At 46.1% G+C, this 11,076-nt stretch overlaps 1 protein-coding gene across 2 annotated transcripts; it reads right to left on the reverse strand.

Annotated features, from left to right (window-relative positions):
* Nucleotides 1-5,397: 5,397 nt before the first annotated feature.
* Nucleotides 5,398-9,393, reverse strand: spryd4 (SPRY domain containing 4). Of its 2 annotated transcripts, none has more exons than XM_055664420.1 (2): nucleotides 9,261-9,393; nucleotides 5,398-6,011 (listed from the first exon to the last, which is right to left on the reverse strand). In XM_055664420.1, the coding sequence occupies exons 1-2, from the start codon at nucleotides 9,346-9,348 to the stop codon at nucleotides 5,473-5,475; spliced, it is 627 nt and encodes a 208-aa protein (XP_055520395.1). In that variant the 5' UTR covers nucleotides 9,349-9,393; the 3' UTR covers nucleotides 5,398-5,472. The 2 variants fall into 2 exon arrangements, with proteins under 2 accessions (XP_055520395.1, XP_055520396.1); XM_055664421.1 differs by having other exon boundaries at nucleotides 5,398-6,123; nucleotides 9,261-9,376.
* Nucleotides 9,394-11,076: the final 1,683 nt, after the last annotated feature.

An 11,076-nucleotide genomic window follows, 5' to 3' on the forward strand; every position in this document is an offset into this window, starting at 1 on the left:
GAGACCTCGTCCCGATTCCCATCAGGCAAAAGGTATGGAAGTGTGAAAATGCACATCTCTAGATTCAGGGACAGTTTCTTCCCAGCTGTTATCAGGCAGCTGAACCATCCCACCACAACCAGAGAGCAGTGCCGAACAACTATCTAAGGAGCAGGGAGGTTCTACTGCAGTTGTACAGGGTCTTGGTGAGACCACACCTGGAGTATTGCGTACAGTTTTGGTCTCCAAATCTGAGGAAAGACATTCTTGTCATAGAGGGAGTACAGAGAAGGTTCACCAGACTGATTCCTGGGATGTCAGGACTTTCATATGAAGAAAGACTGGATAGACTCGGCTTGTACTCGCTAGAATTTAGAAGATTGAGGGGGGATCTTATAGAAACTTACAAAATTCTTAAGGGGTTGGACAGGCTAGATGCAGGAAGATTGTTCCCGATGTTGGGGAAGTCCAGAACAAGGGGTCACAGTTTAAGGATAAGGGGGAAATCCTTTAGGACCGAGATGAGAAAAACATTTTTCACACAGAGAGTGGTGAATCTGTGGAATTCTCTGCCACAGAAGGTAGTTGAGGCCACAGTTCATTGGCTATATTTAAGAGGGAGTTAGATGAGGCCCTAGTTGCTAAAGAGATCAGGGGGTATGGAGAGAAGGCAGGTACAGGATACTGAGTTGGATGATCAGCCATGATTATATTGAATGGCGGTGCAGGCTCGAAGGGCCGAATGGCCTACTCCTGCACCTATTTTCTATGTTTCTACCTCTTTGGTGACACTTGGACTATCATTGATCAGTCTGAAAAAGGGTCTCGGCCTGAAACGTCACCAATTCCTTCTCTCCATAGACGATGCCTCAGCCGCTGAGTTTCTCCAGCATTTTTTTGTCTACCTTTGATTTTTCCAGCATCGGCAGTTCTTTCTTAAACAGTGATCAGACTTTACCTTGCACTAAATGTTATTCCCTTATCTGTACATGTATCTGTACACCTCGGTACACGTACACTGAAGCATCTTGCAATCTTTTCTAAAAACCCTCATTGTATTTTAGAATATGGGGACAAGAGCTGGGAATTGTAATTAAAGTCCACTTTTCCCTTCCCATTCTCCATGATTCGGTCTTAAATGTGTAGATGAGTTGGGTCGGCACGATGGCGCAGCGGTAGAGTTGCTGCCTCACAGCGCCAGAGATCCGGGTTCGATCCTGACTACGGGTGCTGTCTGCACGGAGTTTACACGTTCTCCCTGTGACCGCATCCGTTTTCTCCGGGTGCTCCAGTTTCCTCCCACACTCCAAAGACGTACAGACTTATAGGTTAATTGGCTTTGGTAAAATTGTCCCTACTGTGTAGGATAGTGGTAGTGTAAGGGATGCACAAACTCAGTGGGCCAAAGGGCCTGTTTCCACGCTGTATCTCTAAAGTTTCTCAAAGAGGCTGTGATAATTCCATGTGGCCATTAGGTGGCAGTATGGGATTAAACGCCACACCATCACAGCACAATGCGGTCGAATTTATATCAGGTGGCACAAAGTAATGAATGGGAGGCCCCTATAGCCTGTCATAAGTTGTATTGCAGTCTGAAATAAGGAAATGGAAGGTGTGCTCAATAATGACTTGGCATTGACCTTCACATTAAACAGTAGGGGCTTGGGAAGTGTTGCAGAACAGAGAGATCTGGGGGTACAGCTACAAAAAGTAGTAAACACTGCCCAGTCCATCATCGGCTCTGACCTTCCTTCCATCGAGGGGATTTATCGCAGTCGCTGCCTCAAAAAGGCTGGCAGTATCATCAAAGACCCACACACCATCCTGGCCACACACTCATCTCCCTGCTACCTTCAGGTAGAAGGTACAGGAGCCTGAAGACTGCAACAACCAGGTTCAGGAATAGCTACTTCCCCACAGCCATCAGGCTATTAAACCTGGCTCAGACAAAACTCTGATTATTATGAACCCATTTTCTGTTATTTGCACTTTATCAGTTTACTTATTCATGTGTGTATATATTTATATTATAGTATATGGACACACTGATCTGTTTTGTAGTAAATGCCTACTATGTTCTTACAAAGCAAGAATTTCATTGTCCTATACAGGGACACATGACAATAAACTCACTTGAACTTGTTCCATGAAAGTGGAAACACAGGTACTGTATATAGGGTGGTGAAGACGACTTTTGGCACATTGCCCTTCATCAGTCCGGGTACTATGTACACGAGGTGAGATATCATGTTACAGCTGTACAAGAAGAAGGCAAGGCCAGTTCTGTGTACTGTTCTGACCACCCTGCCATAGGATGTCATTAAACTGGAATGGATGCATACAAAGAGTTAGAAGGATGTTACCAGGCCTGGAATGCTACGTTTATAAAGAGAGGCTGGATAAGATGGGTCTTTTTTCCATGGAGCACAGGAGGCTGAGTGGTGACCATAAAGTGGTTTATAAAGTCATGAGAGGCATAGATAAGGAGAATGGTCACAGTTTTCCTCCCCTCAGTTGCAGGGTCCAGAACTAGAGGGCATAGGTTTAAGATGAGTGGGCCTGAGGGTAGTGTGTATATGGAACAAGCTGCCAGAGGAAGTGATAGAGGCAGACATTGAAACGCATTTGGGCAGGTACATGGATAAGAAAGATTTGGAGAATCTCTTAACTATCTCCTAAAAATCTCCTAACTCCTCTCAATCCCACCACACCCTTTGGAGATTTGGAGAAAAATGGTAGACACAAAATGCCGTAGTTACTCAGCGGGACAGGCAGCATCGCTGGAGAGAAGGAGTGGGCTGGAGAAGGGTCTCGACCCGACCACCCATTCCTTGCCCATCCCGCTGAATGATTCTTATGTCTATCTTTGGTGTAAACCAGCATCTGCAGTTCCTTTGACACCAGTAGAGGAAAATAAGAAGGCATCAGAGATACAACATATGTCGACACGTGACGCCTGTATGGTTGTGAGTAGTCGCCCAAAGAGTCGTACCTTTTTCTGGTCGTCACTGCTTTTTCAACATGTTGAACATTTTCGGACACATGCTTCGACTACTGACGCTGCCGGCAGTTGCCGAAAAAAAATCACATGTGGGACAGGCCCTTTAAGGTCTCAATATAACTGGGATTTTCTGTATATGATCCCCAAGTCCACGACCGACCGCATCATTTGCCAATTAAACAGAAGTGACTGCATTCCACAAAATGAATTATTCATTAGGAGATTATTTAGGATAACCTGAGGATAACAAGGTGTTTCACAAAGCCAACCCTTTTTTACATGTCGGAATGGCTCAGTGCATTCACCACTAAACCTTTGGACACAAATCCAGCTTTAAAACAAGTTACATTTGTAAACAGAAGCATGAAGAGAGATTCATCTTTAAAAATATACAATTAAGGTCAGAATACAGGGCATCATTTTTACTTTGAGCATGTTGCCATTAAGTGTGAATCTCAATGACTTGGTAGATTCAAAATGCTGGAGTAACTCAGCAAGACAGGTAGCATCTCTGGACAGAAGCAATGGGTGACATTGAGTCAATTCCTTCTCTCCAGAGACGCTGCCTGTCCCAGAGTCACTCCAGATTTTGTGTCTATCTTTGGTGTAAACCAGCAACTGCACTCAATGACCTGGTCACAGCTTGGCATAAATGAAGACACCTCGTCTATCCCAGAGACTGGAATGAAATCATCCCGTTAAACTTTTTTTGCCCGCGCCTGACAGGATGGGGTAATGACAGGTGGGGAAATACAAGTGAAAAGCTACATTTAGTCCCAAGAGTGTGAAATGCTGGTCTCGGAAGGGAAAACTGAGCAAGGAAATACTGATGGCATAGTGACGCAAATAGCAGAGCCACTGCCTCACAGCTTCAATGATCCAGGTTCAATCCTGACCTTGGGTGCTGTCTGTGTGGAATTTCCATGTTCTCCTTGTGACCGCGTGGGCCATCTCCAGACACTTTACCTTCCTCCCACATCCCAAATTTCTATGTTTCTATGTCGGAAAATACTGATGGCATAGTGACGATTAATCACAGCTTCATTGTCCAAATTGCCCTTGGGTGTGTCTACAATCTGTGGAGAGTTCCAGGGGAAAGTGATCGAAATCCCAAAGACATGGAAAACTACCCCTGTTGGGGTGGAGGGGGGGGGGGGGGGGGAATGGGAATGCTTTGTGACTGAACATAGACTTGATGGGCCAAAATGACCTCCTCCTTAGTTGAATATATAAGTAGCAGATCGAACAGAGAAACATTGGAGCTCATGTTCACAGCTCCCAGAAGGCAGGACAGGATGATAAGGTGGTCAAGAAGATACCCAGGAGATCAGAGTGTATTGCCTGAGGTCTAGAGCAGGAGGCATCATGAGCAGGAGCAGGAGGCATCATGCTGGAACTGTATTAAACATCAGTTGGGCTTCAGCTAGAGAGAGGATTGTACAGTTTTTGGTTGCCAGCTTGCAGGATATAATGGCACAAGAGAGATTTCTAAGGATATTGCCCAGGACAGGAAATTTTATTTTCAACGAAAAATTGGCTAAACCAAGGTTGTTTTCTTTGGAAGAAAAGATACTGAAGTTTTAGTTCAGGTTTGTACATTTATACGAGGCCCTGAAAGGGTGAACAGGAAGGACCTATTACCCTTAGCATGGAGGTCGGTAAGTAGGGGACACAGATTTAGGTTAATTGGTGAAAGATTAGAAGGGAGTTAAGAAAAACTTTCTTCACCCAGCTTTGAGGGGGGTGTCTGGAACTCACTGCTAGAAAGGCATATTGCATTCCAATTGACTACCTGTTTTTGCATTGTGGCCTGGTACAGCAATTCCAACGCACAGGAACGCAAGAGGCTGCAGAAAGTGGAGGATTTGGCCCAGTCCATCATGGGCACAGTCCTCCCCACCTTCGAAAGCATCTGTGAGATGTTGCCTCAAGAAGGTGGGATCTATCATTAAAGATCACACGCCATGCAGGCTGTGCCCTCTTCTCACTGCTACCGTTGGGCAGGTGGTACAGAGGCGTCGAGTCTCACAACACCAGGTTCAGGAACAGCCACCTTCCCAACAACTATCATGTTCTTGAACCAACCATCACACCCCTAATCCTACCCCTACAACAGAACATGACCGACCGACCACCTCTTATGCTACTATGGACTTTTAAACAAAAATGATGCTTTTACTCTAATATCTAGTTTTTTGTACCCGCTACGTTCATTCTCCGTGCTTACCGCAAGTTTGATTTTGTTTAAACTCGGGCGAGCTCTTGGAATGAACTCGCACCGTGGGACAGGGCTGTTAGGCAGTAGAAATCACATCACCCAAAGCTGGACAGGATACAGTCACTTGAGCTGTCGAGACACTATGTGAAGTCAAAGGATAACACTGTGTACACAGAAGAGAATAAACTTCAACATGGGCCAGGTTAAAAGTCAATCATTTCATTAAAAATGACTGACAGACACCGTGAACAAAATAAAGGCAGGCGGGAGGGATTTAGATGCCTTGCAGTATGTCCTTGCATGGATGTGTTATGAGTTCTCCATCCCAAAGTGCAAAGGCTGGAACAAGTGGTGCCCTAAACTCAGTCATTATTGTGCTAACAACAGCAGCTTTCTCAATTTCTATTAAACTGAGTGTCTTGGCTTCACAGTCCAGGAGAAAGCCAACTCGATCAGGCTTTCCAAAGAAGTCGACTGGTATCATCTCGCTGGATGCCATGGAATACCACTTCTTTTGGAGGTAAGCATAGACCCAGGAGCAGTTATCGGCACCAATACATTCTTCTCGAGACATATTAGTCTCTGCCACACCGATTCGGAACTCTTGCGACCGTTTCACTGTTACTTCCCAGTAATGCCTCCCAGATGACAGTGGCGTGTCAGCCAAGACCACAGCCCAGTCTGTGAAGCGTTCAGGGTTCTTTGCCGCTTTGGTTGGGTCAATACCGATCATGCGGTAGATCACTCCCGTCTCTTTTTTGAATAGGTCCAAGGAACAGTGAGCAGTCTTCTCATCCAGTTTGAAATTTAAATCTGCAAACATAAAAACAGTCTGAAGAAGGGTCTCGACCCGAAACGTCGCCCATTCCTTCTCTCCAGAGATGCTGCCTCACCCGCTGAGTTACTCCAGCATTTTGGTATGTACCTTCAACATTAAAAAAAAAAGGTCCCATGGTGATGGCACTACTTGAAGAACACGAGTTAACCTCAGCATTTTAGTCAACATTTAATATTGAACCAGTATCAATAAAGGCAGATGACGATGAACAGTGTGTTTAAGAAGGAACTGTGCAGATGCTGGAAAATCGAAGGTACACAAAAATGCCGGAGAAACTCAGCGGGTGCAGCAGCATCTATGGAGCGAAGGGAATGGGCAACGTTTCTGGACGAAACCCTTCTTCAGACCTGAAATCCTGAAACGTCCCGAAACGTTGCCTATTTCCTTCTCTCTATAGATCATGTTGAAGATCATGTTTTTGCAGCCTGCCACTTGACAAACCAACAGTAGGAAACATATGGATCAGTCGTGGCTATCCAAAATTTAAAAAAAAAAAAAAAAGCAGATGATGATCTGAAGAATGTTCAGAAGGAAACTCGAAACCAGATGGCAGCCTAACCGATTCAATTTCAGAGTTTTGCAACCAAGAGTTCAGTCTTTCCTTTGAACATCACAGAGGACACTATCAAGGTGTCCAATTTTAGGCCAACATAAACATTACAATTCGTCAGTATAAAAATTCTAATCCTATCTATAGATGCTGCTGCACCCGCTGAGTTTCTCCAGCATTTTTGTCTACCTGTGAATGGAAGATGATTTTTGAGAGAAACTAATGCATTCAGATGAAATGTCTTGGGCATCAGATCTCAGGGGCCCTGATCTAGGATACAAAGACTTTGCCTGGAGAAAAGGAAAAGGTGATATTTGACAGATTCTTGATCAGTCTGAAGAAGGGTTTCGGCACGAAACGTTGCCTATTCCCTTCGCTCCTTAGATGCTGCTGCACCCGCTGAGTTTCTCCAGCTTTTGTGTCTACCTTCGATTTTCCAGCATCTGCACAGTTCCTTCTTAAACACACTGTTCATCGTCATCTGCCTTTATTGATACGGGTTCAATAATAAATGTTGACTAAAATGCTGAGGATAACTCGTGTTCTTCAAGTAGTGCCATCACCATGGGACCTTTTTTTTGTCCATAAGGGAGAGTTGACATGGCAGAGGATAGACACAGTATAGACAGTTTTGTCTACCGACAATGAACAGTAGTTAACTTTTAACATCAAATGCTCTCGTCATTGATGCTGAAGACTCCCAAACAGAACCCGGTCATTGTCACATCTCAGTGTCTGCTGTGTGTGTGGAGCCTGCTGTGTGTGTAGAGTCTGCTGTGTGTGTGGAGTCTGCCGTCTGTGTGGAGTCTGCTGTCTGTGTGGAGTCTGCTGTCTGTGTGGAGCCTGTCTGTGTGGAGCCTGCTGTCTGTGTGGAGTCTGCTGTGTGTGTGGAGCCTGCTGTCTGTGTGAAGCCTGCTGTGTGTGTGGAGTCTGCTGTCTGTGTGTGGAGTCTGCTGTCTGTGTGAAGTCTGCTGTGTGTGTGAAGTCTGCTGTCTGTGTGTGGAGTCTGCTGTCTGTGTGGAGCCTGCTGTGTGTGTGGAGTCTGCTGTCTGTGTGGAGCCTGCTGTGTGTGTGGAGTCTGCTGTCTGTGTGAAGCCTGCTGTCTGTGTGGAGCCTGCTGTCTGTGTGGAGCTGCTGTCTGTGGGGAGCCTGCTGTCTGTGTGGAGTCTGCTGTCTGTGTGGAGTCTGCTGTCTGTGTGGAGTCTGCTGTCTGTGTGGAGTCTGCTGTCTGTGTGTGGAGTCTGCTGTCTGTGTGTGGAGTCTGCTGTCTGTGTGTGGAGTCTGCTGTCTGTGTGTGGAGTCTGCTGTCTGTGTGGAGTCTGCTGTCTGTGTGGAGTCTGCTGTCTGTGTGTGGAGCCTGCTGTCTGTGTGGAGCCTGCTGTCTGTGTGGGAGCCTGCTGTCTGTGTGGAGCCTGCTGTCTGTGTGGAGCCTGCTGTCTGTGTGGAGCCTGCTGTCTGTGTGTGGAGTCTGCTGTCTGTGTGTGGAGCCTGCTGTCTGTGTGTGGAGTCTGCTGTCTGTGTGTGGAGCCTGCTGTCTGTGTGGAGCCTGCTGTCTGTGTGTGGAGTCTGCTGTCTGTGTGGAGCCTGCTGTCTGTGTGGAGTCTGCTGTCTGTGTGTGGAGCTGCTGTCTGTGTGGAGCCTGCTGTCTGTGTGTGGAGTCTGCTGTCTGTGTGTGGAGTCTGCTGTCTGTGTGTGGAGTCTGCTGTCTGTGTGGAGTCTGCTGTCTGTGTGGAGTCTGCTGTCTGTGTGGAGCCTGCTGTCTGTGTGTGGAGCCTGCTGTCTGTGTGGAGCCTGCTGTCTGTGTGGGAGCCTGCTGTCTGTGTGTGGAGTCTGCTGTCTGTGTGTGGAGTCTGCTGTCTGTGTGTGGAGTCTGCTGTCTGTGTGTGGAGCCTGCTGTCTGTGTGTGGAGCCTGCTGTCTGTGTGGAGCTGCTGTCTGTGTGGAGCCTGCTGTCTGTGTGGAGCCTGCTGTCTGTGTGGAGTCTGTTGTCTGTGTGTGGGTCCTGGTGTCTGTGTGGAGTCTGCTGTGTGTGTGGAGCCTGCTGTCTGTGTGTGGAGCCTGCTGTCTGTGTGTGGAGCCTGCTGTCTGTGTGTGGAGCCTGCTGTCTGTGTGGAGCCTGCTGTCTGTGTGTGGAGTCTGCTGTGTGTGTGGAGCCTGCTGTCTGTGTGGGAGTCTGCTGTCTGTGTGTGGAGCCTGCTGTCTGTGTGGAGCCTGCTGTCTGTGTGTAGTCTGCTGTCTGTGTGTAGTCTGCTGTCTGTGTGTGGAGCCTGCTGTCTGTGTGGAGCCTGCTGTCTGTGTGGAGTCTGCTGTGTGTGTGGAGCCTGCTGTCTGTGTGGAGTCTGCTGTCTGTGTGTGGAGCCTGCTGTCTGTGTGGAGCCTGCTGTCTGTGTGTAGCCTGCTGTCTGTGTGGAGCCTGCTGTCTGTGTGGAGCCTGCTGTGTGTGTGGAGCCTGCTGTCTGTGTGGAGTCTGCTGTCTGTGTGTGGAGCCTGCTGTCTGTGTGGAGCCTGCTGTCTGTGTGGAGCCTGCTGTCTGTGGCCTGTGACCTTAAAATATCGCCCTGACCGCAAAAAGGACGCGCAAATAGCGGGGCCCTGAGCTGCACACAGCGGGGTCGGAAACGCGGACTATGCGGGTGTGAGGGGATTCCTGCAACTCCGACAGCTAGCATACTTACAGCGCCTGGGTTGGCCACTGGGAAAGCGACTCCCCTGCAGTAGCCGAGCCGCTGCCATTCCTCCCCACACCGTCCTCCCCGTCGCCATCTTCACTCAATCCACGCACAGCGTCTCCACGTCACCGGCCCGGCCCGGCCCGGCCCAGGCTGCAAATAAAGTGGCAATGAAAACAAACTTGTCAATAGCTTTTGTTCTTTGCTTAGCTCAGCTTTGTTTAGTTTAGCTTATCTTAGTTTAGTTTTACTTATTTTAGCTTATCTTAGTTTAGTTATACTTATTTTAGCTTAGTTTAGTTATACTTATTTTAGTTTAGTTTAGTTATACTTATTTTAGCTTAGTTTAGTTTAGCTTATTTTAGCTTAGTTTAGTTTTACTTATTTTAGCTTAGTTTAGTTTAGCTTATTTTAGCTTAGTTTAGTTATACTTATTTTAGCTTAGTTTAGTTTAGCTTATTTTAGCTTAGTTTAGTTATACTTATTTTAGCTTAGTTTAGTTTAGCTTATTTTAGCTTAGTTTAGTTATACTTATTTTAGCTTAGTTTAGTTTAGCTTATTTTAGCTTAGTTTAGTTATACTTATTTTAGCTTAGTTTAGTTTAGCTTATTTTAGCTTAGTTTAGTTATACTTATTTTAGCTTAGTTTAGTTTAGCTTATTTTAGCTTAGTTTAGTTATACTTATTTTAGCTTAGTTTAGTTTAGCTTATTTTAGCTTAGTTTAGTTTAGCTTATTTTAGCTTAGTTTAGTTTTACTTATTTTAGTTTAGTTTAGTTTTACTTATTTTAGTTTAGTTTAGTTTTACTTATTTTAGTTTAGTTTAGTTTTACTTATTTTAGTTTAGTTTAGTTTTACTTATTTTAGCTTAGTTTAGTTATACTTATTTTAGCTTAGTTTAGTTTAGCTTATTTTAGTTTAGAAACATAGAAAATAGGTGCAGGAGTAGGCCATTCGGCCCTTCGAGCCTGCACCGCCATTCAATATGATCATGGCTGGTCATCCAACTCAGTATCCCGTACCTGCCTTCTCTCCATATCCCCTGATCCCTTTAGCCACAAGGGCCACATCTAACTCCCTCTTAAATATAGCCAATGAACTGTGTGGCCTCAACTACCCTCTGTGGCAGAGAATTCCAGAGATTCACCACTCTCTCTGTGTGAAAAATGTTTTTCCTCATCTCGGCCCTAAAAGATTTCCCCCTTATCCTTAAACTGTGTGGCCCCCTTGTTCTGGACTTCCCCAACATCGGGGAAACAAACTTAGGTTTGCTTAGTTTAGTTTGGGTTTAGAGATATCCGTGTTGAATACATCCATGTCGTGGTAGAAAATCCGAGTCGCCGCGATGATTTGGTTTGATCCGTTCGTTTTTAGTTATCTTTCTTCTTTTTATGCCCATTTAAATGACAGTTGGATGAGTGCATGGATAGGGCAGGTTTAGAGGGATATGGGCCAAACGCAGGCAGCTGGGGCTATTGCAAATGGGGCTATTACAGCTGGGGCATGTTCGGAAGCATAGGCAAAGTTGGGTTAAATGACCTGTTTCCACGCTGTATGCCGTTGTTTGCAACCTCTGCCCACAGAGTAAGGACTGGTGCACGGTGTCAGAGCCCCAGCCTTAAATATATTGCTTCTCCGGGATAGAACTCGTCTTTTCTGACAGAGTGGGGACAACGGCACTGACAAATGCTGGGAACATTCAGCAGGTCGAAGATCCTGAGGTCGGGACTGGGGCAATTGCTGTACTTTGATTGTTTGCTCTTGCGCGAAAGAGGCTTGTGTATGGACGACCTGACAGGAGTTATTGAAATGATGACAGGCACA

Source organism: Leucoraja erinacea, chromosome 40 (genome assembly GCF_028641065.1).
Source record: "Leucoraja erinacea ecotype New England chromosome 40, Leri_hhj_1, whole genome shotgun sequence".
Classification (NCBI taxonomy): domain Eukaryota; kingdom Metazoa; phylum Chordata; class Chondrichthyes; order Rajiformes; family Rajidae; genus Leucoraja; species Leucoraja erinaceus.